Consider the following 27,836-nt stretch of genomic DNA (forward strand, 5'->3'; position numbering starts at 1 on the left):
CACCTCACAGTTTGGCTGTCTCGGCGACCTTGCCGACCTTGAGCTTCTCGCCGTACTTTTCCAGCACGTGCTTGCCATGGTACTTCCAGAACTGTTTGGTCGAGTTCTTGCCGGCCATGCGCTTGAGGATCTTGACGCCGCCGGGGTGCTCCTCGAGGAAGTCTGTTTTTGGGAATAAGCATATGTGCATAAAGGGAGATACGTAAAAGGGGGAGAGCCTACTTGTTATGTCGTAGACGCCGTCGTCGATGATGATGTACATGCCATCCTTCTCGTTGTTGAACTTGGCGACGTCGGCGACGGTGAATGATTTAGACATGATGGCGGTTTGGGTGGATTAGAGAGGGATGTTTGTGACGGAAGCGTGAGTGTGGTTGACGTAGGTGGTGATGGGTTCCTCGTGGTGCTTCTCGTGATGGGTAATCCAAGAGATCTGCTTGGTCGGGAAAAGGAGAGGAGGAACGTGGAGAGGCGTTTTTTCCCCAGATAAAGCGACCCCCCACGACAAACCGCTGCACGCGTCAGACAAAACAACCTCGGCTCGGCTCCAGGCGGCCCAGCAGGCAGCATGAACGCAATTGCCCGCGCAGGCAGGGGGTAGCGGGTAGCGGATTATGTCAGCGGACACATGACTAAGCTCAGCGGACACACGTGCTAGGTCACATGGCTTCGCGACGCAAGCATGACCTGGCGGGGGGACAAAAGAGTCGCGTCTGGTTCGCGACCGACGTCGCATCGTCATCGACTTGCCGCATCCGGAAAGGAGGACAATCCAAATTGGCCCTAAAGGTCAGTCAGCCCACCGCCCCGTTCCCACTGCTTTGGGGGGCCCGAAAACAAAAAACAGCACACTTTAGGAAGACCGGCAAGCAAAGTGGGGGTAAATGTCTCTACTCTGATTGGCTACTCCCGGCATTTGTGGCCAATGATTGGCTAAATTTTTCAAAGTGTGCTGTTTTTTTGTTTTCCGTTGGTGGGGGCTTTCACACCACGCATACTGTGCCGTTCACGGTAGTCATTCCTGTGAGGCGGAGATATTGCTGTATTTTTCAGCGAGAAGAAGGAAGCCATTCAGGGGAGAAGCGGGCTTTGACTGTCGATCAGCGGTGTGCGCCGCAACGGCCCGTGCGTAGTTCCCCTGACGGATGGCGGAATGCTTAATTACACTTTTTTTTAAAAAAAAAAAAAAAAACACAAATCGTGCGCCACTCGCTAATGCACCTTAAATCAACACGGCCACTCCCACCGCAAACACCAGCCCCACGATGCCCCCAACCTGCGACCGAGAGCCGGCGTAGCCCATGGCTGATGACGGCTTCGTCGCTCCCGGAGTAGGTGTCGTCGAAGTCGTCTGTGTTCCAGGGGCGGTGGTGGCGGCGCCGCCGCCGCCGCCGGTGCTCAACGCCGTCGTGTTGGCAGCGCTCGACGGGGTGGCCGACGCGCTCATGGCCGGGTCCCCGGGGATGTCGACGACGAACGTCCCGTTGGTCGACACGCCGCTCTTGAAGATCTTTGAGCTCGCCCAGCTGGCCTCCTTGCCGCCCGTCTTGAGCGACGCGCACGTCTCGAGCATGGCGTTGCTGGCGCAGATGCTCTTGCCGTCGGGGCTGTTGACCCCTCCCCCCACGTTGGTGCACGACACGAAGAGCTGCGTGATGGTGCCCGCCAGCTCCTTGAAGAACGGGTCGCTGCCGCTGCCGCTGCCGCTGGGGCCCGGGTTGTAGGACAGGCAGTCTCGGCACGTGTTCAGGTAGCCGTACCAGCCGTCGGGGTTGGGGATGCAGACGCAGTCGCGGATCCCGGCGTTGGGCCCCTTGCGCGTCTGGCACTTCACCATGGCGTCGATGATGGGCTTGCACGGGCAGTCGTACAGCTTGGTGGGCCCGTCGGGCACCTCTTTGGTCTTGGACCAGCCGTTGGGCGAGCCGGCAGCCGGGGCGGCGAAGGCTGCGAGTGCCGTGGCGGCGGCGAGGGAGGCGGAGGAGAAGAGCATTTTTCGATCTTTTTTTTTTCCTTTTCTTTTTTTTATTCTTTTGACCGGAAGGATGTCGTTGAGGGCTGCTGATGCGCGTGGTGATGACGGTAGAGGCTTGCGAGATGACGGCTTTTTAAAGGGCTGAAATGGCTGGCCTCACTCATCTCTTTTGACAGGGGTGTTGAGGTGGTTCCACACCACTAGGCAGCCAAACGAGCCTCAACCAACAGATTTGAATCCTTCGCCCTTTACGGAGTGCCATGCATCCGTATAGCCGGGTCCTGCCAATACCTGGGCGCCACCCTCTCGTGACTCGGATTTCGTGAGCCCTTCATCAACCGACATAGACGTGCACCTTGCCGCCGCCGCCGCCCACCCGCACCCCCTCGGGCACCGGCGCGGCAGACCACGCGGGCCTGGCCTGGTCCGCGTGCGAACCCTCGATGCGCCCCGCGCCGGGCTTGGCGGGGGTGGCGGTTTCGCCACTGGCCGTGCCGTGCGCAAACTTCTGATACAGGTCGTACAGGCTCGGGGCCGGGCGCGCATCGGTGCCCTTGGCCGCGCGCTCGATGCTGCGCCACACCGAGTTGAAGCGGACGGCGTCGGCCGGGTCGCGCGAGAACTTGCACATGGTCGAGTGGTCGCCGTTGATGAAGGCCTGCTCCTCGTGCGGCATCTCCATGACGGCCGAGTGCTTGGCCACCACGACGCGGTTGAAGCCCAGCTTGGAGATGATGTTTTGCTCGACGAAGCTCACCAGCGCGTAGTTTTGCGCGATGGGCCGGAAGTCCTCCGACAGGTTCATCAGGTCGTTGGAGTTGGACCGCAGCAGCTTGAAGAAGGGCGAGCGCGGCCGCGTGCCGTACGAGGCGCTCTTGAGCTTGGCCGCGAGCTCGCCCCAGCTCGCCGCGTCGGTGCCCCTGTGCGGCGTGCCGAAAAACACGATCCCCTTGGTGTTGTCGGCGACGGCCACCAGCCGCGGCTCGTTGCGCGCCATGCGGAGCGCCTGCTTGATGACGATGCCGCCGAGGCTGTGGCCCACAAAGACGATGGGGCGGTCGTGGGTGCCGTCGTACTCGCGCTTGTCGCGCAGCGAGTTGAGCAGGTAGCGCGCGTTGTCGCGCACGCCCGCCACCGAGGTGTTGCCGACCACGCTGGCGTTGTAGCCAAAGGTCATGACGCGCGTCCGCGGGAGCTTGTGCGGCAGCAGGTCGCTCAGCCACAGCGTCTTCTCCCCCGTCGGCTCCTCGTGCGTCCAGGTCCGGAAGCACTCCCCGTTGAGGCCGTGGACGGCGACCACGCTGGGGGAGTTTCATGGCTGGGTTAGCGTCGTCGCGTTCTGTGGTGGTGGCGTGCGAGAGAGCAACTTACTCCAGTTCGGGCGTCCCATGCGTCTTCTCCCAGTCGGGAGAGGGCGGGGGAAGCTCAAAGAGCCCGACATTATTGTTAGTGTAGATGGTCGGGGTGGCTTTCATCTTGGGCAGAGAACGGGCTGTGCATTGGGAAGGGTTGATGATCTGGCTCCAAATGCTTGCGTGAAGCAGTAGATCGCCAACGAGGTTTTATTTCCCGAGAGCCTTGAGCCGCATGAGTTACTGCTAAGGGGTTGTCTCTTGTTGCTGTCTACATCTCTGGTAACCCCTTGCTGCCTGTCTATTCGGCAGTCCCTGTTTGGTAGCCCCTGTTTGGTAGCCCCTAACTGACAGGTGCCTAATGATCCCATCTCGCGTCGGGTTGGGCTGGGTTGAGTGTCTGTTGGCATCGTGGCATCAGAGGTAAATATGGCAAGGCAGCCAACCCGGTGGTGCGAGTGTGTCTCGTAGCGTAGCTGCCCAACCCGACAGACTGCATTGCATTCGAGCCACGGGGCAGCTGGCCTAGGGCTGTGCCATCTGGCCTAGACTTCGAGGCAACCGCCAGCACGACGTTTCTGGGAAGCGCAGTCATGTGGTTCATAAAGGGCCTAAAACATTGGAAAGCCGGGCTCTTATCGGAAAAGTTTTTTTTTTTATCCCTCTCCATCTCAAACCCCTTCCTGGATCCTGCTTGACCACGTAGCCCTAGCCAATACTTCTCTGCTAGGCCAGCTTGTGGGCCATCCTAGCCAAGTTCGCCAGGCGGCAGCATGGTACCAAAAAGGGACCTCGTCATTGAGATACTGCACGACCCCGACTCGCAAGGTCTGACGGCGACATTTGAGTACGTATCACTCGGCTGAAATATTGCACGAATAGCCTAACCGTATGCTTCATTAGCCTGGTCCTGGTCCATGGCCTGAACGGTGACTACCTGACGACATGGACGCATGAAGCAACCAAGATTTGCTGGCCAAGGGACTTGCTGCCCAGTGAGCTGCCGAATGCTCGCGTCTTGTCCTTTGCATACAACGCCGACGTCTATGGAAACACGTCCGTGGCCGGCATCAGAGGCAACGCCCAAGCAATGCTGGCTAGACTACGGGATCTGCGGGATGACAGGGATTTTCGCAAGCCCATCATCTTTGTGGCCCACAGCCTGGGCGGAATCGTCCTGAAGCAGGTCAGGCAGGCACCGTCTCCGGAGATTGCCGTTTTGGACTAGTCCGCTAACTTGAGAGGCAGGCTCTCTATGCGGCCAAAACCGACAGCCGATACCAGCACCTTTTGTCTGCAACACACGGCTTTGTGAGTACGGACCCTACATTTGAAGTCTGTCTGCATGTACAAAAGTTCACACGGCGTCTGGCCGATAGCTGCTCTATGGAACGCCTCACCTCGGTGCCGACCGGTCCCGGTGGCTGACCATGGCCAAGGCGTTCGCGCCCGTGTCGAAGCGGCGGCTCGGCTGGAGGGGCCGCCGGTCCGAGCTCGTCGACTCCCTGACGAGCAGCTCGCCCGAAATCTCCAACATCTGCGAGGACTTCCGCTTCATGGCGCGCCGGTTCGCCATCGTGAGCTTCTACGAGACCGAGGCGTGGCCGGGGACGAGGGGCCCGATCGTGGACAAGATGAGCGCGCGCATGAACCTGGAGCACGAGGAGCAGGTGCCCCTGGCCGCGGACCACCTGAACCTCTGCCGCTTCGAGAGCGCGGCCGACCCGGGCTTCCGGACGACGTGCTGGCACATTGCGCGTATCGCAAAGGGGCTCGGCCACGGCCTGGACCGGCGAATAGTCGCCCATATAGGGACCGAGCAGGGAGTGGTGGAGTGGGAGCGCTAGCGGTGCTTGTCTGGTGGGGGAGTGCGTGTGACCTCGCGCTCGCAGTTTTCGAAATTCCATCCGAGTTCTATGGCTTTCTTTCCTTCTGGGTCGTCTGGCGCAACTCCGCGGCCTGGCTCACAAACCCGCAAACTTGCGAACTGCGCAGAGCCGCCCTCGATGCGAGAGGCAGCGCAGCAGCCCCACCCTGTGACCTCATCATGGCGGGAAATTGCCTCGTTGGGGCCTAACGAACTGCAAGGCGACTGCAAGAAAGGCGGCCTCGGGGCGTCCTGCTCGTCTTGTGTATGGAGCCACGTTCGCACTTCTCGGCGTTCGCTGTCAAGCCCTCGGCCGCATCGTCGTGCGCTAGTGATCGATTCCGAGTTGCAGAATCTACCCCACGGGAGACGGAGCCCTTGGGACTGAGCCCCATGGAGCCCGATTCCGGGTGCGGCTCAGGCCGATTGCCGCCCCCCTCCCCTCCTCCTAGGCGTGTGGGCGGCTCGCCTCTCTCTCGGGTCGTGCGCGAGTCTATCTATGACGGGCCCGTTTGAGATGCGAGTTATCGGGCAGGGATGCATTTGTCGAAATGCAGCCTGCTGCTTATCCACTGGCCGGCCCATGCTGCAGCGTGCGTCCAGCTGCACGCTCGGCGTCTGCAAGGACCCATGACCGCCCGAGCGCGACAAGCGAGCTGGTGTATTGTTGGGTGTCAAACAGAGCCGCAAGGATGGGAAAGGAGCGCGCCAAAGACCGCACCAAAAGAGGTGAATATCTACCTTGTAGAGAGGTAAGGCTGAGCTTGGCCCGGGCAAGAGATATCTATAAAAGCGGCCCGTTGTCGTGGACGTGCCAGTTGGTGCTCTTCAAGTGACAGGTCACCCTTGACAGATGACAGGTCACCTCTTTGAGCCAAACAATAAAACACACGCACATCCTCCACATTTTCTGCGCCTGCGCGGTTTCTGTCCACTCAATATCAGACGCCAACAAGCCTCCCCCCCACAACACCCTCCGAAGCTTGCCTTAGCGACCCTCCCTACTGCAGCACCCACTAGCAGCCAATCAGACACAACAGGCAGCCACCCATCATGTCTTCAGCCAACCCCCAAACTCCTCCCGCGAGCCCCCGTGCCAAGCACAGCACGGCCGGCGTCCCTGGGGGCAAGCTTGCCAGCGGCCTTGCCGGGGCCGCGGCCCGGAACAAGCAGCTCGTCACCGAGAAAAGGGAGGCGATCAAGAAGAGGTTTGGGAGCCTCCAGCAGAAAAATAATGAGGTGGGGGCGGAGCTGGAAAAGCTTAGGGGCGAGGCCGGCGGCTTGGAGAAGGAGAGGGAACTCCTAGAGGCGCAGCTCAAAAGCGCCGCGGCCGATAAGGAAAAACTGCGGGGGGATGTGGCGGAGCTGAGTGCGGAAAAGGAGAAGCTGGAAAAGTCGGTTGAGGACTTGGGCGCAGACAAGAAGAAGCTGGAAGAGTCGGTGGAGGAGCTGAACGCGGACAAGGCCAAGCTGACAGCGTCGGTGGATGAGTTGAACGCAGACAAGGTCAAGTTGGAGGAGGAGAAGGCGACACTGACAAAGGCGGCTGCAGATCTGGGCGAGCAGAATGAGCAGCTGACGGAGGAAAAGAGCGCACTGACTAAATCGGTGGAGGATTTGAGCGCAGACAAGGTCAAGCTGGAGGAGGAGAAGAGCACGCTGGAAACAGCAGCTGCAGAGCTGGAGGACAAAAACAAAAAGCTGACGGAGGAGAAGAGCGTGCTGGAAACGACAGCTACAGAGCTGGAGTGCGAGAACAAGCAGCTGACGGAGGAAAAGAGCGAACTGGAAAAGACGTCTGCGGAGCTGGAGGCCACGAACAAGCAACTGACGGACGACAAGAGCGCATTGACAGAGACGGCTGCAAGTCTGGAGGCGGAGAAACAGAGGCTAGAGCAGGAGGTGACGAGTCTGCAAGCCGAGGCAGACAGTCTCAACGAGGAGTTGGTGGGGGTCATGGAGGACCTGGCCAACAGTAACGCACTCCTGGAGGAAATGGGCGCGTTTGATGATGAGTAAGGCGTTTGATATTTGTCAGTTAGCTGCAGAATGCGGGGATATGGAGCAGGAGTTTTTGATTGGCCGGAAAACATTTGCTGTTATCAGGCGGAATAAAAGTGTTTTATTGGACGAGAACTAGGCAGTTGTTGCCCAGCCTGCTTGTCATATATGTGATGTGCCTCATGAGCGGGTTTTGCCTCTAGCCCCAAGTCCGGCGCTTGTACTTCTTGCTTTTATAGACCTCGGAAGCCAGACGTGGGCAACCTTCCGGCTCGCCAAGGAGGGGGACGTAAATGCTGTTCTCGAGATGGCTTTGCAGAGTCTGGCATTCCTCGACAGCATCTTGTAGGGCATACCCCTGCTCGATAAGGTTCGATTCGAGGCGCGCTAGCGTCTTGTTTGCGTCCTCGAGCTGCTGCTTGAGCATGGCGTTCTCCTTTTTGGTTTGCTCTGCTTCTTGCTGGGCCGTGTGGAGCTCATCCTTCTGGCGTTCGATCCCCTTCTTGTTCTTGCGGACCATGGACGAGATTCTGCGGATGAGCGACCGGGTCGACGGAGGCCTGGCTGCCAAGCCGGGGCCTCCTTGTCTGCCCTCTCTTGTGTGAGAACTGGACGCCACGCTTCTTGGTGTGGCGTTCACGCTTTGAGACGACAGGTCTGACGCCTCCAGGATTTGGGTCTCGTAAGATTCGCGGCTCCGAGTCGAGGTCGGCCGTTTTGCCCTGCCATTTTCTGGCGCCGAGATGAGCTGTTCATGATCAGGGTCAGCCACATCCCGGGACTCCGATCTCGATCGCGACCGCGTGGGCATGGCCGCAAAGTAGGAGCTCTGGCGCTGAGCGGTCTCGGATTTGACAAAGGGTGAATGGGGGTTGTATATTCTGGACACCGGGATCGGTCGAAAAAGCGCAAGCACGAGTACTGGATTTAGAACTAAGAGATTGATCCCGACTTGAATGAATTTCCCCATCACAGCCGCCGGAAAACTTGGATGCCTGGCACATCCCAGCCTGCCTCGACCCCAGCCCATCCTAGCGGCTTGGCTGCAGAAGACTGATCGGCTGAAATGACAGCCTAAGCCGCTTAGGTACTTAGGTGCAGGCTACCTCGTCGTGTAATTCCATTTGCGCCTGGTCCCACACGCTATATCCTTACTGGGTTATTTGCTGTCCTCCCTCGGAGCCGCAGGCACGCTGGCTGGCACAGAGTTGCACAGCTCCCATCACCTTTCATTCAGTGTCAGTAGCCCTCCCCAAATCGAGGAATGGGTATCCGGCCGATGGAGATGATGCTTCACAGCTTGCGCAAGAATGAAACTGGAAACGCTCTTCCCCGTCCCGGGGAACGCCGGAAGCAAGCCCCCAGTTGCTGAGTGAGCGCACCCGTGAAGACCCTCACCGTGAACAAACAGCTCTGACTAACGCCGTCGTATACGGTGGTGCCGCATTTGAAGCATCGTTTTCGTCCATGGTCTCGAATCGCCGCCGCGGAGGCCGGCAAGCGAAAAAAGGATGGAGACATGGACCGCCGAAGACGGCACCATATGGCCCAGCAAGCTGCTGCTGGGGAAGCAGCTCCATGTCCGCGTCCTGTGCTACCAGTACAACGGCTCCATCAGAGGCACGGCGAATCAGGCCAGCATCCGGGAGCGCGCCTGGAATCTCCTCGATCAGCTCAGCACTGATGAATGCCACCGCGATCCCGGGAAACAGAGACCCATCATTTTTGTCGGCCACAGCTTGGGCGGCGTAATGTATGTGTCCACTTGTCCCCTCTACCCGAGGACAGTCCCATGCTGACCTGTAACAAAGTATCAAACAGGTAAACTTGCAACGACCCTGATGAGGCGGCTATTTGCATTGACACGTGAAATCTAGGCCCTGGTCTCTGCTCGTGACAACCCAAGATACAGGCATCTCGGAAGAGCAACCTGTGGCATTGTAGGTATCCCCGCCTGGGCACCGACCGTCACCCATCGGCCTTGGTCGCGAGGGGAATCAGTTGGGAAACCACGGCTAATCAGCTCGACTGACACCCACAGGTCTTCTTTGCAACGCCCCACCACCTGGGCGGCTCCGAAGGCGGGAGAAAGTTTGCGACCCGGCTTCTGCGTGCTGTGGTTGCCCGGTACGGCAGTCCAAGCTCCGTGGGCACGGTAGTAGATAAGTTGTGGCTAGCGCTACCGTCGCCCAAGATGATTCAAGATATCAAGAAAAATAGCAACACCCTTACGGATCTTACAGCCGGGTTTCAAGACGCTCGAAAAGGCTTCAAAGTTTCCGTCGTCAACTTCTACGAGGTAGATGAAACAGAGGCGCTGGGAGAGGTGGTGAGTCGAATGAGATGGCCCTCTTTGGCGTCTTGTCAAACGCGCTCCATCTCCAGCTGACCCGTATTTCTATCCGCCTAGGTCGTGTACCAGCCCGACACTTATCTCGATGGGGCCGATAGCCAGCCCTTGTCGGGAGATCACCTCGGCATATGCAAATTCTGTGACGACGAGACCGGGCGCGGCCGACTGGAACCCGTTTTGGAGGCCCTCAAGAAGCTGACGAAAGAGGCGACTGGGACGGATGGTAAGCTGCGGGTCCTCAGGCTCCCGTTCGGTGACGAGGACATAAAGCATCGAGTTGGCGCTAACGGTTCAGCAGAGTCTCAACTTGATGCTCTGCGCAAGTCTCTATGCACCGACGGGTTCCACGATGAGTCCGACATGCCACGTCCGACAGAGAACACCGGCGGATGGATACTGACGACGAAGAAGTTCGAAGCGTGGAAAGATGGCACGAGCAAAAAGCTTTGGATCCACGGCGACACGGGCGTCGGAAAGACATATCTTGCAAGAAATATAATCAGCCACCTAGGAGGGACAGAGGTTGTCCGATGCTTTCTTGATGGGAGGTTTAAGGACCGCAACACCAGTCACGCCATATTCCGGTCCACGATCCACCAGCTTGCCACTAAATATCCGGACATCTGGAGTACCACTATTGCCCAGAAGGAGTTTAAAAATCTCCGCAATACCAAGGTTGACCTATCGAGAGCTCGTTGGGCGGACGGCACTGCTGTGCTGTGGGCGGACGGCAATGTTGTGCTGTGGGAAGTGGGGGATTTGATGATGCTGTGGAAAGACATGGTGGCTAGGGTGCTAGCTAGCGACAAAGGGCTTGTTATGGTCGTGGATGGGTTCGATGAAATCCCAGAAGGTGACCAAACCACTTTCCTCGACTGTCTCGAGAAATTCGAAAAAGAGCAGATGGGAGGGCATGGGCGCCCTGGCCTTGGCGTCCTCGTGCTGTCACGATGGTGTGACAGCCTGAATGATAAGAGGCGAGGGTTCACCGTGTACGAAATCACAAAGAAGGACAACGAGCAAGACATCCGGAACACCATCAGGGAGACCCTGCGTGGGTTCGCAAGGCAGGCCGATTACTCGGAGCAGTTCCAAAACGAGCTGTGTGACGCCGTTACAAACGGCGCCCAGGGGACCTACCTGTGGGCCACCGTCATGATGGCCGACATTAGGATCAACAGGCCTAGGCAGCACCAGTTGGAGGAACAGCTAAAGCAACTCCCACGATCGCTCGCCGAGCTCTTCGACAAGATTATCGGCAGCATCGAGTTAAGAAAGGACACCTCCTGGGACACGACGCGGAACGTCCTTTTATGGGTGGTGTTTGGCCTGGAGCCCCTGGGACTGCAAGAGCTGAACGCCGCCCTTGCCTTGACCAATATTTACCAAGACCGACTCGGGAGGGCCCTGGGACTGCAGGAGTCGAATGATGCCGCTCTTGCGGCCATGGACGCCCCTCACATCGAGCGCCGGCTGAGCCACCAGTTCAAAGCCCATCTGGCCGTGGCGTGTGGCCAGCTCCTCAGCATCTCGCCCACGAACCACGTCACCACCGTCCACCGGGCCCTGACCGACTACCTGACCACCACACCCGCGTGGTTTAAGAGCAAACGGTGGGACATTTCCCACCACGAGAGCATTTACACGCCGCCCAAGGACGCGCACGCTATGCTGGGGCACATGTGCGCCGCGTACCTCTGCATGCCCTCGTTCGAGGACGCGGGGGACCGGTATCAGGAAGCGGACGAAGGCGCCGAGTGGGAGCTCAAGGTTAAGGGCCGGATCGCGGACCACCAGCTCGTGAGGTATGCCGCGCTGTGCTGGTCCCAGCACTTCAAGGCCGCCAAAGACGCCGGGCATCACGACGCGCTTGCGAGCCGCCGCGGGGACATGTGTGACCCGAAAAATGGATTATGCATCAGCTGGTCCGAGGTGTGGTGGTACTCCCGGGAGTGGCGGGCCCTCCCTTTCCCCCAGGACCCCGAGGATATCCAACGTCTGCTGCTCGATGCCGAGCCGGCTGGAAACTCGCTGGTGACACCGACGGCGAACCAGCCTGGAAGGGAGCTCACAAAGCCGCCCCCGGCACAGCCCCCAGCACAGCCTATGAGGCTGCTCCCAGGGCCGCCCGCAGATGAGCAAACAGGGCAGCCCGCACAGCAAGACGTACCGCAGGATGTACCGCGGCACCTACAGCAGCCCCTTCAGAACCCAACGGGGAGGTCTACAGAGCAGTCTGATAATGACTTGACGGAAAAGGAGCCACTCACAACCGTCGTCGAGGAGCCACTTGCACCCACCTTCGAAGAGCGCCCGCTTACACCCACCGTCGAGGAGCCGCTTACACCCATCGTCGAAAAGCTACCAACACCCATCGTCGGGGAACCACTTACACCCATCGTTGGGGAGCCACTCGCACCCATCGCCGAGGAGCCGGCGGCGTCAAAAGAGCAGCTTGTGGTGGAGCACGCGCCGGAAGATCACCGCCTGCCCGGCTCGAAAACCCAGTTGCTCTCGGGAGAGAAGCCCGCCAAGCAGCAGCCAGCCCCGGGGCAGCCACACCCAAAGAAGGAAGTGGAGAAGGACATGTCGCCCACAAAGGACCTGCCGCTCGCAAACAACTCGCTACCGGCGGCGGAGGGAAATGGGCAGCAGCCCTTGGGGGAGGGCCAGCTACCCTCGGAAAAGCAGGCGGCCAAGCAGGAGCAGACCGGAGGAGACCAACAACCAGAAGGGGACCAGCCCGCCTACAAAGATGAGCCGCTTCAGGAAATTCAGGCCTCATCGGGCAACCAGCCGGCCACAGAGGAGCAGCAGATCACAGGGGAGCAGCCCCGCGATAATAAATCACGGCGCTCGATTATGGACCGCCCGCGGTTCGAGAGGAGGCCCGGCGGTGGCGGGAGGTTTTCACGTACAGGCGGTGGCGGGGGGTTTTCACGTCCAAGCGGGGCAACGGATATGTTCATACCCAACCTAACACCCTTACCGGACGGTGTAGCAACTGACAGCATCGACGGAGACGGCCCGGTCGCCCCAACTGAGTCGAACCCACCAGCGCCACCGGGCAGCGGCGGGCAGCCGGCCCCTTCCCAGCCCGGGTGGAGGGATTCCTTCGCGTCCGGCAGCTCCGTCACCGGGCTCAGCTCGGTAGGCAGCAGCATCCATCTGCCCGATTCCTGGGGGCGTTCGTCGCCTCCGACGACCTTGGGTGGGAGCCCCCCGCCACGGGAGACCTCCCCTGAGCCTCGGGAGACCTCCCCTGAGTCGCATCCGCCCCCGCCTCCGCCTTCACCTTCACCTCCGCCACCGCCCACGAGCACGCCTCCGCCCCCGCCTCCGCCTCCACCTCCACCTCCACCTCCACCTCCACCTCCACCTCCACCTCCGCCTCCGCCCCCGCCCACGAGCACGCCCACGAGCACGAGCACGAGCACCGTGCGTCCACAGAGCCCCCGCGGGAGGACCTTGTGTGGGTGGCTGCTTTGCTTGCTGACATGCGGCTGCTACTCGCATTAACGTTCGGGGGGCACAAGAGGAGGCGTTGGTGGTGGATGGTATGATACATAGCGCTTTGCATGCCCGCCCTCGGAATAGGCAGCTCTCTTTTATTATCTCCTTGCCACTTTGCTCCCTTTTTCCTTGAGTTGAGCCGCTGCTATTTTGGCGGCCTCGGTTAATTCATGTTCAGAAATAAGGATGTTGCAAGGGCCTTTGTACCCTTCTATCCGCCCACCTTGGTACGTATCATGATGTACCTAGCCATCACATATTTCCTTTGTCTCGACAGTCCACCGTCAACAGGAGACAACATGTAAGAATATCAGCTCTGGCTCTAGAGAGCGGCTTCATCCAAGATCAGGGGAAATCATAGCGAAGCAGTGCTATAGCCTCATCTATTTCCCGTCCCGTGCCACATGAGCGCCGCCTCGGGCTGAGCCACTCGCGTTGGGGTAATATTCGGCTCGTCGTTAATGCATATGTCCTGCCGGCCCTTGACAGTTGACATTGATCTTGGTTTCTGCGCTATTCATGCTGCGTCCCTGCAAGTCACTACTGCTCGACCCTCGTCTTGGAGTGGGGCGTTTTGCAGTAGGCGGGAGTGAGTCGGTCGGGCGTAGCAACATCAGATGTGACTGGGTTTGAGTCCATGCAAGTCACGGACCCAGCGGTGAGAGCATATAAGTGCGAGACCGCCATTCGCGCTCATCTGCAGAGCACAGACCCATCGGGGGCATCACTCCAATAGCCATCCTCAACATAGCCCTGAAACACCTCCCCTTGGTCAACATGGCTGCTCGTGTGGCTAGGCCCGCCATCTCCGGGCCGCTTGTCCGTGGCCACATAGACCGTGCCTCCAGGAGCTGTCTTGAAATCGAGGAATCCCTTGCCCAATGGCTGTCAGGACTCACCGTCCGGGATCGACCTGCAGATCCGTGCCAGCGAGAGGAGCAGAAAGGAAATACAGGGCAGCTGACAGCGGGCACCGGTAAAGATATACCAGAGCAGAAGCCGACCAGTAGCACGGCTCTTCCAGCTCCGCCCTTGGTAGTAGCACATGTAGGTCAAACTGCGTCTAGATCCGATGTAGACGTGGCAGCAGCCACAGGAAATGCCGCAGGCGACGGCGACGGCGCCGGCAGCTCGCAGGAGGACAGTAAATCAGGCCCGTCGGACCGCAAACTTCTCCGCAAGGTCCCCCCCGTAGTCGACACCCTGCGCGACAGTGGTGCGCCGAACGGCCAAAGCTCCTCAGGATCAGACAGCGTCGGAAGCAACGGCAGCGGCGAGGACCCAAGAGAGCCCACCAGCTCCGACGGGGCCATCCTCGCCACCGTCTTCCGCCCGCTGCCGCAGGTGCACCAGTTCAGTCCGTTCCACACCACCCCCAGGACCGGCGGCCACACCAACCGCGAGGTGACCCGACGGCTGCGCCGCCCCCTGACTGCGACGGACCTGGTCCGCAAGAAGGGTAAGGCGGCGGCCGCCGGGGGAGGGGAGCAAGGCAACAACAACAACAACAGCGACAGCGACAGCGACTTCCGCGGCGGCTTCGTCTACGTCTTCACGCTGCCCGACTCGGTGGCCGTGTGCCCGCCGACGCGACACGTCAAGGTCGGCATGACGACGCAGCGGGCCGTGGCGTCGCGGCTGGCGCAGGTCCGCGCGCGGTGCGGCTACGCGCCCGTGCTGGTGGCGGCGGCCCGGACGCGCCACCCGCTGCGGGTCGAGGAGCTCGTGCACGCGCAGCTCGGGGAGCGCAGACGCCTGCAGCGCAGCGGGTGTCCCGGGTGCGGGTGCCGGCACAGGGAGTGGTTCGAGGCTGGGGCGGCCGAGGCGGCCGAGGCGGTGCGCGTGTGGGCGGCCTGGGTCGAGCGCCGGGCGCCGTACGACGGCGAGACCGGGGAGCTGAGGGAGGAGTGGCGCAGGCGGCTGCCCGAGACGCCGCCCGAGGACCCGGCCTTTTGGAAGCCGTTCACGGGCGTGGACGTGCCGGGCGCCGCCGCTTGGCAGGGGGGCGATGTGCTGATGAGCGGTTAGCGGGAAGGCGTTGGTTTAGAATCCTTGCTGATGATAAAAAGTCCGAGGGTCGCGATCGGGTCCATCTGCTGCAGGGGTTCTTCGGCATAATTGGCATGATTCGTGTTCCGTCCCGAGGAAACGGGAGCTCAGGGCCGGATCTGTTGTTTCGTCAAAGGGTTTGGCCTAAGCATTAGCTGGCGTGTGTCGCCGCCTAGTGGACAGACTTCAGTGGACAGACTTCCCGTCTTGATTGGCCCGCGAAATCAATCCCAATGGGTCGGCGCCATGATTTGCCACATCTCAAGTGTCGCAATAGATCGGACAACGGCCTGTGTGCGCCTCATTCCATGTTGGCGGCTGCTAGCGTCGTCAGAAACTGTAAACATTGGCAGATCAGCAAACAAAGTACCCCTTGCCTGTGACCACATCGGTGTTTTGACACCCAGACTCGGGTTTCAATTGGCTCGGTATCGCTGGTTTGGAACATGGGGATGGAGGGCTCCGTCGTCTATGTTTGGTGCCCATCACGCCCTCGCCTCCTCGCAAACAGGACATCAATTGGCTCTAGCTTCGCTACAGTGCTACTTGCCCACTGGGCCGGGGAGATGGAAGACTGGACGAATAGGCTTAGAATGATACCACTCGTTGTTGTCAAATCGCATGGGCATGTCTCGCCACATCCCGCAGACTGAAGTTCTGGCCCTCGTGATGGCGCCCGTGCGGCCGGGAAGTCAGCCTGCCGCGATGATGGCAGAGACGGCACTTTCGGACGAGCCGGCGATGGCCCACGGCCGCCGCTTCGCCGCAATATTAATATCGATGGTCGCGCCCGAGTGCCAACCAACTGTCGGCTCTAGTTACGCATCAAACCTTCAACTTGATTTAGACTTGAGTCCCTGCTAGACAGGTCAGCTTGAAGCACAACTGCAGCAGAGCTGTAAGACATTCACTTTCAATACCCCTTTACATATTGTACCCCTTTACATATTGTACCCCTTTACATATTGTACCCCTTGTACATATTGGCAAGATGAAGACCAGCACCATCATCATCAACTCTCTGCTTCTGGCCACGGGCCTGGCAGCCCCAGTATCCCTGACGAAGAGAGACCTTGCAACAATTCAAGGAGCGCTGAAGCAGGTGGAGGATGGCCTGGGAAAAGTCAAGACGGCGGCCCAGGGGCTGGACGGCAATGACATCAACTCGGGTACTCCCATCCTGTCGGCATCGGACGCACTGAGCAAGACCATCAAGCAGGCGACGGCGGATATCCAAGGCAGCCAGGAGCTGTCACTCCAGGACGCCCTCTCACTGCAGCAGTCATCGAGCGCCCTGATCACGGCGGCCCAAGACACCGTTACCGCCTTGGCAGGCAAGAAGGCGGCGCTCGACCAGCTGGGAGTCACCCAGGTTGCCGTCACCACGCTGAAGCAGCAAAAGACGGACAGCACGGCTTTCGGCAAGGTTCTCGTTTCCAAGGTCCCCGCCATCGGCCAAGGCATCGCGCAGCAGAGCGTCGACCAGATCGGCCAGGCGCTCGACAAGGGCATCGCGGCGCTCAGCGCTGCTCCCGCAGGCGGCGCTGCTGCCCCGGCTAAGCCGGCCGAACCCGCACCGGCTGAGCCTGCTGCGCCCAAGCCCGCTGAACCCGCCGCACCCAAGCCTGCAGAGCCTGCCGAGCCCGCTACACCCAAGCCCGCAGAGCCCACTACACCCAAGCCCGCAGAGCCCGCTACACCCAAGCCCGCAGAGCCCGCTGCGCCGAAGCCCGCCGACCCTGCTACACCCAAGCCTGCAGAGCCTGCCACCCCGAAGCCCGAGGAGCCCGCGGCATGCAAGCCCGCGGCGCCCAAGCCCGCGGCACCCAAGCCTGCCACACCCAAGCCCGCCGAGCCCGCAGCCAAGCCCGCGCCCGCGGCCGGCAACAACAACAACAACAACCCCCTGGGAACCATCCTCGGCCTCGTTGGACAAGGCAACAACGCAAACGGCAACCCGCTGGCGGCGCTGCTGGGGGCTGCTGGCGGTGCGAACGGCAACAAGGCGGGTGCCAACGCGGCCCCGAATCCCCTCGTCGCGCTCACTGGCAATGGTAATGGCAACGCGGCCTAGGTGATAGTGACTTGACGCTTCGCTTGAGAGGAAGACTGGGAGGTGAAGACTGGGAGATGAAGACTGGGAGATGAAGACTGGGAGATGCTCGGGTTATGAGCCGGCTGGCTATCATTTGTAACAGTACCACTGACCCCTTGAAGGGATGCTCAGTCAAAGCCGGTTAGAAGTAGATTGACTTTTTCATTTCAAACACTTGACCTGTCCGGCAATTGGGGGCAAACCCAACCAGGCTGCCAGGGATATGCACGCAATGGCTCGGAGCGGTTGCTATGAAAAGCACCCGCGGTCAATGCCATTAAATCGATATCCGACTAAGCTCCTGTCAATTACCTGCCTTAATAAGCTTTGAGCCTCCCTCGGTCTTGTCGTTCCTCAAACTCTTCCAGGACCCACCGTGCCCACCAACCCGGCCGCTTATCTGCCGTGATGTTCGCGTTCGGCAGGTGTGATGTTTGCTCCTTCCGCATGCGGCTTGGCAGCCGGGGTCTACAACTGCCAAGGGCGGGAACGTTGGGTCGCATCGAGTCAGACGAGTGGCTGTCGTGAATTCTCGCACTCTCCCCTCCCCAGGTTGGCGTCGCATTGCTTGCATGGCTCGTCGTGACTTTCGCCCGCACGTTCTGGCCCTGCCTTGTGGCTGTGGCGGCAGCCGTTTGGTCAATCCCCAATCATACATAAAAGGGCTTCCGCCTTGGCCTCGGTCGCTCCGTCTCGCTCGTTGCCTCCCCACGCCGCTCGCAATCATGAAGCTGATCACTACCCTCGCCGCCGCCTCGGCTCCCCTGCTGACCTCGGCCTGTCTGTTGCCCGAGGGGCGCGACGGCTCGACGAGCAGCCCCATCGGCCGCCGCCAGGCCTCGACCAGGAACGGCATCCCCGTCGGCACCGGCGACCGCTTCAACGGCGGCACCGTCGCCCCCCGCGGCCTCGGCACCCAGGCCTCCAGCACAGCCTACACGTCACTCCTGAGCGTCAAGGAGATCGAGACGGGCTTCCAGGCCCTGGCCACCACGTACGGCTTCGACACCTTCAACAGCCCCTCCAAGACGTACGAGGGCCGGACCGTCTTTGGCGGCAAGATCGGCGGCGCCGGCGGCAAGTGCAACGACGCGTACCGCGTCTTCATCAACGCCGCCATCCACGCCCGCGAGCGCGGCGCCTCGGACGGCCTGCTGTACTTTGTCTCGGACCTGCTCTACGCCAACAAGAACAATGTCGGCCTCACCTACGGCCGGAAGGCCTACACGGCCGCCGACGTTAAGAAGGCCCTCTCGGCCGGTTTGGTCTTCATCCCGCTGTCCAACCCTGACGGTGTGGCCTATGACCAGTCTAGCAACAGCTGCTGGCGTAAAAACCGCAACCCAAAGTCTTCCGGGGGCAACAGTGACGCGATTGGCGTGGATCTGAATAGAAACTTTGACTTTCTGTGGGATTATGAGAAGGCCTTCGCCTCGAGCGTGTCCTCGTCGGTGGCTTCCACAATCCCGAGTGCCGAAACTTTCCATGGTAAGCTCCAGACCTCAACCCGGCGCACTTGACGGCCCTCTAACGCGTCATTCCACGACAAAAGGCACCAGCCCCTTCTCGGAGCCCGAGACCCGGAACATCAAGTGGGTTCTGGACACGTACTCCAAGGTCCGCTGGTTTGTCGACCTGCACTCGTACGCCGGAGACGTTCTTTTCAGCTGGGGCTCCGACACCAACCAGGGGCGGTACCCCTACATGAGCTTCCTCAACACCACCTACGATAGCGTGCGCGGCATCGTCAGCGACACACCCGGCGTGGGTAAGGGCTACGGCGAGTATGTTCCGGCCGCCGAGGACGCCCTGAACCAGGGCGCTGCTAAGCGCATCGGCGATGGGATGAGCGGGGCGGCTGGCCGGACCTACACGGTCATGCAGTCGTCTGCCCTGTACCCGACCAGCGGAGGTGTGTATTGACTTTTCACATTGCCTGCATCATCCCCTGCCGAGTTGGCTGGCATGCTCGCCATCCGAACTTTCTGTCACTTGATCCCAACATGGACGGCTAGGACTAACATGATGCAGCTTCCGACGACTACGCTTACTCACGCCACTTTGCCAACTCCAGCCTGAACACGGTCCATTCGTACACCATCGAGTTTGGATTTGGCAACAGTGCTGCCTCGTGCCCCTTTTATCCCTCGCAGTCGCAGTACAACTCGAACCTGAGGGAGATTGCGGGCGGATTCATGGAGCTGCTTCTGGCCGCGACCGACCTGGGCCTGGGTGAGCCTACCAAGTGCTGATTGAAGCGATGGGGGCTTTCACGGTATATAATGGTATGAGGGGACGTAGGAAGCTTGTTTGATGAATAATGACATCTTTACCTCGCGGCCTGCCTTTTGATGATGCATGCACCTGTGGCGCTGACAGATGCTGTGGATTTTCTTTTCCTTTTTTTTTCTCTTTTTTTTTTCGTGTTGTGTTGCCTCACAAGACAGCTCACCCAGTAGGTCGATTTATCCGGGTGTTGGTGGCACTGAGCCGCGCGGATCAAACGGCGGCCTTTTGGCTGGTGAGGCACCGGCTATTGCGTCGACAAGGTGTCAGTGTAGACGGCGTCGCATTTTACCGCAACGTCCATTGGCAGCCGCGACAGTCAGCCGGGTGATGAAGCATGAGGTCTCAACCTGAAAGGCGCGAGTTGTCAGACACGGCCTGGAGGCGGGACGGCGATGCCGTTGGGCGTTTCATCATCCCGATGGCTGCCGGAGGGATCAGTGAGGAGATGGCTAGAGGTATTTAACTCATCGGCTGCTGCTCTTCGACTATCTATTGCTCTCCTTTGCGCCTTTACTGCCCTTCTCGGTCCTTTTCGACTTTGTCTTTACGAACATTCCTTTCTACTCCGAGAGCTGTGCTCCGATCCGATCCTTAACCAACGGTCATTCTCGATTCCAACACGCTCGAAAAAAAAAAATGGTCTCCTTCGCGGCCCTCGTTCTACTCGCGGCCTCGCTCGTCGCTGCCATCCCGGCGCCCGACCCGACCCCAGCTCCCGTCGCGTTCCCGGAGCCGGACCCCCAGAACGACAGGGCCAACAACGGCGCAAACGTGAGCAGAACCCATCCTACCCCGCCTCTTAGACTCTTTTCTAACAAGCAGGGCGGGCGGCGGTGAATAGGGCATTGCCAACGCCGCCGATATCGCGTTTGCTGAAGTCTTGGCCCAGGCCGGCATCGGTGAGTCCTCCAATTTCCGGCCATACCGCCCCCCTCCACCTCCTTCGCCTTTTGAGGCCGTGGCTGAAGCGATTGCTCGATTTCACTGACGCTTCTTTCCTTTTTTTCTTCTTCTTCTTCTCCCCCGTCTAGGCGGTGCCATCACCGAGGGCCCGGCCTTCGAGTCCGCCAGCGCCGCGGCGGCCCAGGCCAGCGCCGAGGTCGTCGCCGAGGCGATTGCCGCCAACGAGGCCGCGGGCATCGACATCGACTTTGAGCTCGACGAGCTCGCCGCCCAGGAGCTGGCCAAGATCCAGGGAGGCGGTAACGGCCAGGGGCAGCAGGGAGCCGGCAACGGCCAGGGGCAGCAGAGAGGGAACTAGGCTTGGAACTTCCTTTGTTCCACCAAATTATGTGCTTTTTGGACAGTTTGCTCTATGTGTGTTTTTTCTGTGCCAAATGCTAGATAATGTGCTAGCAGGACGGACCTGCCGAAAACGGCAAACGGCAGTGCGAATTTCAATCTTGCTAGTCGCTCGCTTCCTGCACTGTGCTCGACAATGATGACCAACCCCGAGAAACAACATCCGCATCCGGGCCAAATGAGCGGCGCGACGCTTTGTTTCCTATTCTCTGCTTCCGAATCCAGTCAGTCTTATTAAAGTATTTGTCCTCGCCTTTCGCGACGGCGGCGCATGTTGAACATGGCATCTCACGAAGCTCCTCGTTTCGCACTTGAATCCCTCCTTTCTCACCTTCCCATCCCCTAGCAGTCCAACCATCACACCGCAAAGATGCCGCCAAAAAGACGTGCGGAAGACGACCCCAATGATCCCAATGATCTCAATGACCCCAACCCCTTTGATGGCGGCCCATTGCCGCCACCGGGTCTTGCCCCTGGCCAGCCCGCTCTCGCGCCGCCGCCTCCGCCTCCGCCAGTCCCAAGGGGCTTCGCGGGCCTCATGAACCCCGCAGCTTCCGGTCCCAGGGCGCCAATGGCGGGGGGCTTCAACCTAATGCCTCCGCCGCCGCCAAGGGCCCCGGCCGGCTACAACCCAGGCCCGTCCCCGGCGGTGTCTCAGGGGCCTCCGAAGCGCCAGCGAACCGACGCAGGAGCGAGCCTGCCCGTACCCGCGATCCCGCCATTCCGGCAGCCGAACCAGGGGCTTCCCGCGCCTGTGCCCCCCCCACATGGGGCCGAACCCGCCTCGACCACCTGCAGGCATGCAGTTCGGGGGCATGGCCTCTCACTTCATCGCTATGAACCAAGCGCCGGTGCCTGGACCGTTGCCAGGGATGCGGGCCACGGCGTTCAAGCCGCTGCTACCGGGCGCAGTCATGCCCGCGCAACTTCCAGATCGAGCCCCCGACTTTAGCCCTCTGGTGCCGGACGCGGCGGTGCCAGATGCGGCGGGGCCCTCGCAGCTTCCACCAGGCCGCGTCCCGGTATTTAACCCGCCTCTACCAGCCGTAAGACCCTACTTTCCTATCGGACAGCCCGCATTGCCCGCCGGTCCGGTATTCCACCCGCCTCTGCTGGCCGCGGCACCCGCCTTCCCCATCGCACAGCCTTCAATGCCCATCGGTCCGGCACATGTCCTCGCAGTTAGAGCACCCGCGGGGCCGCTCCACCCGCTCCCGCTCCCCCCGGGGCTCATACTAGAAATGCAAAAGAAATCGGACCGCTTCTTTGAGTACCGCAAGGGCAGAGGCCAGGGCTGGGATGAGGAGTATCGCAAGCCCATATGGCAAACGCTCAAGCTTCCCACAGGCTTCTACCGAGAGAGGATCCGCGAACTGAACAGCGCCAACTCAAAAATGGCCCAGGGCATGGCGGACGCTGACCAGGTGTCGAGACACCACTTCCGCAACGTGGGCGAGAGGAGGCTGAAGGGGAAGAACAAGGCCGAGGTCGTCCAGTCCCTCCCTCGGAAGGCGATCAACGATTACAGCGGGGGCCTGCTCGCGGCCGGGGCTCGCTTTGTCCGCCTCTTGGGCGCCGGAGGCAACGGCGCCGCGTGTCTGTACGAGGTTGTCAACCAGAAGACGGGTGCCAAGAAGCGCATTGTGGTCAAGATGTCGCTGAGAGGCACCGATATGAGGAACGAGAAGAACGTCCTGACTGTAAGCACCCTCCTCCCATGAAAAAGAAGCGCCGCAGCTGACATGCGAACCCAACCCTAAAGTGGCTGAAGCGCTGCCGGCACATCACGCAGCTGGCCACCATCGCCGAGGTGCACGAGATGCTCGGGAACGAGGAGCACGGCAACCCCGCGGTGCCGCTGCAGCTGCATCACCTCAACCTTGATGCAGAGACGGTCGACGCCATCAAAAAGGTTGACGCTGAGAAGAGCCTGCTGATCCAGATCTTCTCCGACAAGGGCGCCCTAGACAAGATGGTCGCTCTCCTGGCGCGCCTGCGGATTCCCGTCAGGGACAAGTTCTGCTGGCGCCTGCTGGAGTGCCGTGAGTACCCGCCTCTCCGGGCAACCATCCCTGATCCTGCCTTCCTCACGCATCGCTGACGCTTCGATGCCTCCCTTTACTAGTCGTCCGCGGGTGCATCGCCATGTGGTCGCCCGTCAGGAAGCAGGCCGAGGCCAGCGGGCAGCCCGTGCCGGACTGGCCCCCGCTGATCCAAGAGAAGCTGCCACCGATGGATGAACTCTACCTTAGTAACTTTGTCCACTTTGACCTTGACCCCTACAACAGTGAGTCCACCCATGCTCTCTAGCCGACCCATGCTTCTCGTTTCTCCGCTAACACGTCTGTCGCCAGTCTTCCTGACCAGCGACGTCGACCATCCAATTATGCCCATGGCTCAGATTGGCGACTTTGGAACCACCAAGCCCATGCATAGAGACGTTTTAAGAGAGAATGAGTACGTGATCCCAGGACAGGTCGAGCCTCGTATGGATCTAGATAATCTGACTAGGCATCGAGGACAGCTTTATGATGTGGGTGCTGCGCCATACGGGCAAGCAAGGGTACCTGGCGCCGGTAAGTTTATATTTGTCTCTGCAATACCTTTTCCACCAGCCTAACCATCAATATTTCACCCGATCTAGGAGCAATTTACCGATCAGTGGGATTATTGCTACCTGAACCCCTGGAAACAACTAGGAAAGCCCAAGTATAAATTTAGGACGTCGTATCAACATGTCGCTGGCAACTACGGCTGGTGGACAAACGTATGGGCCATTGGAGTGGTAAGCTTTGCCTCATCACCCCAACCCCGATCTCCAAGGTCACAGACTAAACAACCAAAGACCATGTGGGTCATCATCATGCAGAGAGCCCCGATGAACCCCCCGGTGCCCAAGGAGATCCCGATCCTGCCCAACATGGAAGCGGACCCGGGCGGGGACGGGCGCAGGACGTTTTGGATGTACGCGCACCCGCTCAACGAGCCGGGCCACGCCCACATCTCGGACACGCTGCGCCACCTGGTGGTGCGCATGATGGCCGACGAGCCCTGCGACCGCCCGAGCCTCAAGGAGCTGCTCGAGGCGGCCGAGGCCGGCTGCGCCGCCGTCGACGACGACGACCCGTCCCACGAGCAGTCGGACCTCGAGACCGATGCCAACATCAAAAATTACTTTGATCACTTCTTTGACACCATCGACCCGCCGCCGCCGGACCCGGTCATTGCCGACCCGGCCAGGCCGATGCCGTCGCCGCCGCCCGTGCCGGTGCCGCAGTGGAACGTCCCGCCGGGGGCTGGGGGTGCACCTCCTGGGGCTGGCGGCGCGCCGTAGGGGGCTATGGGACTGCGTTTGTGGTTGTGATGGGACTGGGGGTGTGTTGTTCGTCATTTGCTTTGTCTTTGTGTGATTTCATCGTTTTTCCTTTTCAATATACCCGAGATTCCACTTGGAGGCTTTATTTTCTTGGTTTGCTGTCAAGAACACCCCAACTTCCGCTCTAGCCATCTAGACGCCTCCCACTCCCTTCCCTTCTCTGCAACACTCGTAGAAGGTGCCTGTGCCGCTCTCTTACAGCGGGCAGAGCCCAACCCAGCGCAGCGGCGGGCTGCAGCCGCCGTCGCGCGTGAGGTAGCAGTAACCCGAGCACTCGCAGTACTGCTCGTTCCTGTTTTGCATTCCAACCACTAGGTCAGTACTGGGCATGCCTCTGGCTGCGGCTAGAGGGGGGTGGCATTACAGCTGTCGGCAGTTCTGCTGGGCCACGGCGAGGCCCGCGACGCTGAGGGCGGCGGTCAGGACGGCGAGGAGCTTCATTTTTTTTTTTTTTTTTTTTTGGCTGTTTTGAGGTCTTGTTGTTTGGGTTGCGTGCCTGATGTCGGAGCGGGCCGTTGAACAGAGTCGGGGGATCTAGAGGACATGGGCGGATGGCCAGGTACAGCACACACTTATATACACGCAGTGGTCCTCTGCGGGAACCTCGGACGCCCGATGCCAGGCATCCATCCGCCGCGGCGCTACTCGAGGGCCCATGATGGGCTGCTGCAGCGCCGCCGCGACCTGCCCGAACAAGACTAGAGCATGCGGAGGTGTGAGGTGGGCATTCGTTATCGCAGCCCCCGTTTCTGGCAGGCAATTGTTGTCGAGGTGGCCTTGCCTGCCAAGCCGTCGATCCGGATCCTTCAAGAATAGCGTGGGGGCTGGGGTTATGCAAGTCTGACGCTTGGCGGAGCGGAGGGATAGCTGATCCTTCCGGGACGTTTCGATCTGACGGGCCGGAGTGCGAGATCCGAACATACAGGATACTTTTTCTCGTCTTTCAGGTCCCACCAGCCCACACCAAGCGGCTGGGCCGTGTTGAAGCGCGCTGCTATGGCTGATAATTACTCGGCCATTACACCCCTTATTGCGTCAAAGATGTCTGGGACTGCATTGAACTACCTACCCGTTGTACAAATGCTCCTCCCCGTCATTAGTCCCATTCTCAGCTCCCCCATCGTCATTTCTTCATACCCGCCATGCCCGGAAGATCAGTGAGCCCTGTTCAGTGTACATGGTTAGTTCGGGTTTCAGGGAGTCACTACACTGCCAAGACAGCTTACATCCGTCAATGTCCTCGTTCACTGTCCTGCTCTTGACACACTCGGCCGCCTTTTCGGGAGATTGCGTCTCTATACTCTTGCAGACGTCGCCAAAGCAGCGGTCATCCATGGCGCGCTGGAGGGCGTCGTCCTTCCACCCGAAGCTAGGGTGTGTTAGTAGGTTCTAGCTTGTAAAAAGGATGAGTTTCAAACACTTACACGTAGTCACCGTGCTGGGAGTACCCGTGTCTGTTGGAGCATGTCAGCCTTGCACGCGTAGGGTCGATGCAGATGTACCAATGGCAGTGAAAACGTACTCATCACCATTACTCCACACAAAAGGCTGCCGCGACTTGTCTTCGGGCCACAGGTCCGGGTCATTGAACGGTGTCGTCTGTCGGTAGTAGCATGCCGCCTTTCAGTAAACGTGCCGCCGCTAGACATTGCGAGGAGGATACTCACATCCCAAATAACCTCATACATGACCTGCGGGACCTTGACAGGGTGGCTATCGGGACAGACGCCCCCGTCGTAGTCGTACATGTCCTTGATGGTCCCCTTGACCGGATACGCGACGTGGCTCTTGTGGTCCGCGCTGTCCAGGTTGACGCCGTCCCAGCACGTGGGGAAGGTTATGACGCTCCTGATGCCGCCCGCGCAGAACTTTTTCGGCAGCGTCACGCTGTCGGGCGGCGCGCAGTTCAGGTTGTTGCTGTCCCCGGTCTTGGGCATGCACCGATGGCACACCTTGGGGTCGACCTTGCCCTGGGGCGCGGGGCCCCTGAGCCCGACGTCGCCGACGAGCATGCGGAACCCGGGCTTAAAGGCCGTCGTCTTGTTCTGCCCCAGCGGCGGGATGTAGTAGACGGTGATGCCGCCGACGCCCCTCAGCCCCTCGCTCGGCACCTGCGGCACGCGCTTGTAGGTGCCGTTGCGGGCGCGAAAGTACAGCACGGCGGTCCAGTAGTTTGAAAAGTCCTGGCTGAAGGTGCACGAGGTGCAGCCGGACCGGGCGGCGGGGTCGTGCGCCGCGGGCTCCATGGACGCGTTGAAGGAGTCGCCGCCGACGATCTGGTGCAGGTGCGGGGACGGCACGGAGCCCGGGTTGACGAGGGGGTCCAGGCGCTCGACGACCAGCTGCGAGCACTGGAAGCGCAGCATGGGCGGGATGACGGCCTTTGAGGGGTCGAAGGGGCCGGGGTCCTGGCTGGCGGCCTGGCCCGCCTGGTGGAGGAGGCCGGCCAGGCTGAGGATGAGGGGGTTCCAGCGTGGCATCATGGGGTGCGGCTGGCGAGTGTCGAGTGGTGCGTGGTGCGGCGTTACAGTCTGGGTGCGGTCTTGGTTCCCATGTCAATATTAAATACTTCTGCTTCGTCTCGCCCACCTCTTCCGACCGGGCCGCGGCCCCCTCCTGCAACCCTTCTAGCGCCATCCGGATTTTTAATGAATTCCATGCAAAGAGGGCAGCACTGCTTCTTATCGCCCCGAGTAGCGGATTTAGGCGCGGGCTGTCAGGGCCCTCGACGAATTACATGCGTGCCGTCCTGCTCCCAATATCTCTTGCATGTTGTCGAGGGGCAAGCTGCATGTTTGTGATTGCAAAGTACCGGTAAGCATACGTTGGCCATTGATACATATGCGACCTCGCCATGAGTGTGCCAGCCCCTCGAAATACAAATGGGTCTGGTCACTCCCGCCTAGGTCGTAATATCATATATGCCACATTGCCACGGCAGGCCACTCAGCGGTTCCGGCTAAAACCGCATCTGCGCGGGACACATGAGGTATGTGAGGGGCCGGCTTCAAGCAGCCGAGCCGTCGCTGCCGTGATAGCAGTGCCGTATCCCCGGGCTAACACTGGCGCTCGTAAACTCGTGCTACTCTTTCGGTTATGTCGGCGGCATTGGGTGCTGGTGCTCTGCTTGATAGTATAGAGGAGTATATTCCCGGCTAACGGCCAAGCTTGAGAGTTCGGGACGCCGCAACACGAAGAAAGCATTCCACTCCCCTCCTTGAGCGAAGGCTCAGGTGCCAGGGGAAATCGCGGCCCTGCTGTCCGGGCGGGAAACTGGTGACAGCCACAGCACCTTAAACAAGCACTCCCAACCCCGTTCGCAACCGGCGGCTTCTTGGTAAGGAAGTCACTCCCGAGTTCGTCGTAAAAACCACCAGGCTCGCGCGGCGCCCGGCCGTATCGAGCGTTTGGGAATAACAGCCCGTCGTCGAATTTTATATTCTCCTTTAGTCCCCCATCCCTCTTCCCCTTTTCTTTTTCCCTCTAACCAAACTCAATGTTTTCGATTTTTTGGTACCTCACCGGCCAAACATTGACTGCGTATCCTATACTTTATTACCAATTACCCTTTTTTTTCAATTTTTATTACCCTTCTTCCTCCTTCTTCTCCCTTTCCTTTGTAAAGGTTTGTCACAAAGGAGGCACTCCATACAGTTTGAAGGAA

The 27,836-nt window shown here is 60.0% G+C and overlaps 13 protein-coding genes across 13 annotated transcripts; 7 read left to right on the forward strand and 6 right to left on the reverse strand.

The window, feature by feature from the left end:
• Positions 1–4: 4 nt before the first annotated feature.
• Positions 5–319, reverse strand: GGTG_08021 (cytochrome b5; the record flags this gene model as incomplete). Its single annotated transcript, XM_009225856.1, has 2 exons — positions 5–162; positions 223–319. The coding sequence occupies 2 exons, from the start codon at positions 317–319 to the stop codon at positions 5–7; spliced, it is 255 nt and encodes an 84-aa protein (XP_009224120.1).
• A 557-nt stretch (positions 320–876) lies between these two features.
• Positions 877–2,144, reverse strand: GGTG_08022 (hypothetical protein). The gene has a single exon (XM_009225857.1). The coding sequence runs from the start codon at positions 1,991–1,993 to the stop codon at positions 1,223–1,225; it is 771 nt and encodes a 256-aa protein (XP_009224121.1). The 5' UTR covers positions 1,994–2,144; the 3' UTR covers positions 877–1,222.
• On the reverse strand, positions 2,070–7,166 carry GGTG_08023 (hypothetical protein). The gene is made up of 3 exons (XM_009225858.1): positions 4,728–7,166; positions 3,347–4,621; positions 2,070–3,276 (listed from the first exon to the last, which is right to left on the reverse strand). Exons 2-3 carry the CDS (start codon positions 3,448–3,450, stop codon positions 2,310–2,312), a joined length of 1,071 nt encoding a protein of 356 aa, XP_009224122.1. The 5' UTR covers positions 3,451–4,621; positions 4,728–7,166; the 3' UTR covers positions 2,070–2,309.
• On the forward strand, positions 6,248–7,334 carry GGTG_08024 (hypothetical protein; the record flags this gene model as incomplete). Its single annotated transcript, XM_009225859.1, has 2 exons — positions 6,248–7,209; positions 7,301–7,334. 2 exons carry the CDS (start codon positions 6,248–6,250, stop codon positions 7,332–7,334), a joined length of 996 nt encoding a protein of 331 aa, XP_009224123.1.
• On the reverse strand, positions 7,214–8,225 carry GGTG_08025 (hypothetical protein; the record flags this gene model as incomplete). The annotated part of the gene is made up of 1 exon (XM_009225860.1): positions 7,214–8,225. The coding sequence occupies one exon, from the start codon at positions 8,223–8,225 to the stop codon at positions 7,395–7,397; it is 831 nt and encodes a 276-aa protein (XP_009224124.1). The 3' UTR covers positions 7,214–7,394.
• Positions 8,226–10,328: 2,103 nt separating this feature from the next.
• GGTG_08026 (hypothetical protein) lies at positions 10,329–13,575 on the forward strand (the record flags this gene model as incomplete). The annotated part of the gene is made up of 2 exons (XM_009225861.1): positions 10,329–12,454; positions 12,607–13,575. The coding sequence occupies 2 exons, from the start codon at positions 10,329–10,331 to the stop codon at positions 12,791–12,793; spliced, it is 2,313 nt and encodes a 770-aa protein (XP_009224125.1). The 3' UTR covers positions 12,794–13,575.
• Positions 13,576–13,838: 263 nt separating this feature from the next.
• Positions 13,839–15,089, forward strand: GGTG_08027 (hypothetical protein; the record flags this gene model as incomplete). The annotated part of the gene is made up of 2 exons (XM_009225862.1): positions 13,839–13,984; positions 14,129–15,089. The coding sequence occupies 2 exons, from the start codon at positions 13,839–13,841 to the stop codon at positions 15,087–15,089; spliced, it is 1,107 nt and encodes a 368-aa protein (XP_009224126.1).
• Positions 15,090–16,101: 1,012 nt separating this feature from the next.
• On the forward strand, positions 16,102–17,239 carry GGTG_08028 (hypothetical protein; the record flags this gene model as incomplete). Its single annotated transcript, XM_009225863.1, has 1 exon — positions 16,102–17,239. The coding sequence occupies one exon, from the start codon at positions 16,102–16,104 to the stop codon at positions 17,182–17,184; it is 1,083 nt and encodes a 360-aa protein (XP_009224127.1). The 3' UTR covers positions 17,185–17,239.
• Positions 17,240–17,620: 381 nt separating this feature from the next.
• On the forward strand, positions 17,621–19,545 carry GGTG_08029 (carboxypeptidase A). The gene is made up of 3 exons (XM_009225864.1): positions 17,621–18,693; positions 18,758–19,117; positions 19,237–19,545. The coding sequence occupies exons 1-3, from the start codon at positions 17,778–17,780 to the stop codon at positions 19,455–19,457; spliced, it is 1,497 nt and encodes a 498-aa protein (XP_009224128.1). The 5' UTR covers positions 17,621–17,777; the 3' UTR covers positions 19,458–19,545.
• A 500-nt stretch (positions 19,546–20,045) lies between these two features.
• GGTG_08030 (hypothetical protein) lies at positions 20,046–20,797 on the forward strand. Its single transcript, XM_009225865.1, has 3 exons — positions 20,046–20,265; positions 20,336–20,393; positions 20,526–20,797. The coding sequence occupies exons 1-3, from the start codon at positions 20,131–20,133 to the stop codon at positions 20,753–20,755; spliced, it is 423 nt and encodes a 140-aa protein (XP_009224129.1). The 5' UTR covers positions 20,046–20,130; the 3' UTR covers positions 20,756–20,797.
• Positions 20,798–21,596: 799 nt separating this feature from the next.
• On the forward strand, positions 21,597–24,130 carry GGTG_08031 (hypothetical protein; the record flags this gene model as incomplete). Its single annotated transcript, XM_009225866.1, has 7 exons — positions 21,597–22,496; positions 22,559–22,838; positions 22,922–23,083; positions 23,151–23,253; positions 23,321–23,372; positions 23,441–23,581; positions 23,666–24,130. 7 exons carry the CDS (start codon positions 21,597–21,599, stop codon positions 24,128–24,130), a joined length of 2,103 nt encoding a protein of 700 aa, XP_009224130.1.
• Positions 24,125–24,694, reverse strand: GGTG_08032 (hypothetical protein). Its single transcript, XM_009225867.1, has 2 exons — positions 24,537–24,694; positions 24,125–24,464 (listed from the first exon to the last, which is right to left on the reverse strand). The coding sequence occupies exons 1-2, from the start codon at positions 24,611–24,613 to the stop codon at positions 24,368–24,370; spliced, it is 174 nt and encodes a 57-aa protein (XP_009224131.1). The 5' UTR covers positions 24,614–24,694; the 3' UTR covers positions 24,125–24,367.
• Positions 24,695–25,295: 601 nt separating this feature from the next.
• Positions 25,296–26,652, reverse strand: GGTG_08033 (hypothetical protein; the record flags this gene model as incomplete). The annotated part of the gene is made up of 5 exons (XM_009225868.1): positions 25,296–25,336; positions 25,399–25,541; positions 25,597–25,626; positions 25,695–25,771; positions 25,840–26,652. 5 exons carry the CDS (start codon positions 26,650–26,652, stop codon positions 25,296–25,298), a joined length of 1,104 nt encoding a protein of 367 aa, XP_009224132.1.
• Positions 26,653–27,836: the final 1,184 nt, after the last annotated feature.

The sequence above is a fragment of the Gaeumannomyces tritici genome, assembly GCF_000145635.1.
Source record: "Gaeumannomyces tritici R3-111a-1 unplaced genomic scaffold supercont2.4, whole genome shotgun sequence".
NCBI lineage: Eukaryota > Fungi > Ascomycota > Sordariomycetes > Magnaporthales > Magnaporthaceae > Gaeumannomyces > Gaeumannomyces tritici.

Excerpts from the sequence above, each read along its gene's own strand:
- GGTG_08022 (XM_009225857.1), bottom strand. The coding sequence starts at position 1,993 with ATGCTCTTCTCCTCCGCCTCCCTCGCCGCCGCCACGGCACTCGCAGCC.
- GGTG_08023 (XM_009225858.1), bottom strand. The coding sequence starts at position 3,450 with ATGAAAGCCACCCCGACCATCTACACTAACAATAATGTCGGGCTCTTT. Across the intron at positions 3,277-3,346 it reads CATGGGACGCCCGAACTGGA|CGTGGTCGCCGTCCACGGCC; the intron begins GTAAGTTGCTCT and ends AAACTCCCCCAG.
- GGTG_08029 (XM_009225864.1), top strand. The coding sequence starts at position 17,778 with ATGGCTCGTCGTGACTTTCGCCCGCACGTTCTGGCCCTGCCTTGTGGC. Across the intron at positions 18,694-18,757 it reads GAGTGCCGAAACTTTCCATG|GCACCAGCCCCTTCTCGGAG; the intron begins GTAAGCTCCAGA and ends CCACGACAAAAG. Across the intron at positions 19,118-19,236 it reads CCTGTACCCGACCAGCGGAG|CTTCCGACGACTACGCTTAC; the intron begins GTGTGTATTGAC and ends AACATGATGCAG.
- GGTG_08030 (XM_009225865.1), top strand. The coding sequence starts at position 20,131 with ATGGTCTCCTTCGCGGCCCTCGTTCTACTCGCGGCCTCGCTCGTCGCT. Across the intron at positions 20,266-20,335 it reads GGGCCAACAACGGCGCAAAC|GGCATTGCCAACGCCGCCGA; the intron begins GTGAGCAGAACC and ends GGCGGTGAATAG. Across the intron at positions 20,394-20,525 it reads CTTGGCCCAGGCCGGCATCG|GCGGTGCCATCACCGAGGGC; the intron begins GTGAGTCCTCCA and ends TCCCCCGTCTAG.
- GGTG_08032 (XM_009225867.1), bottom strand. The coding sequence starts at position 24,613 with ATGAAGCTCCTCGCCGTCCTGACCGCCGCCCTCAGCGTCGCGGGCCTC. Across the intron at positions 24,465-24,536 it reads CAGCAGAACTGCCGACAGCT|GAACGAGCAGTACTGCGAGT; the intron begins GTAATGCCACCC and ends AATGCAAAACAG.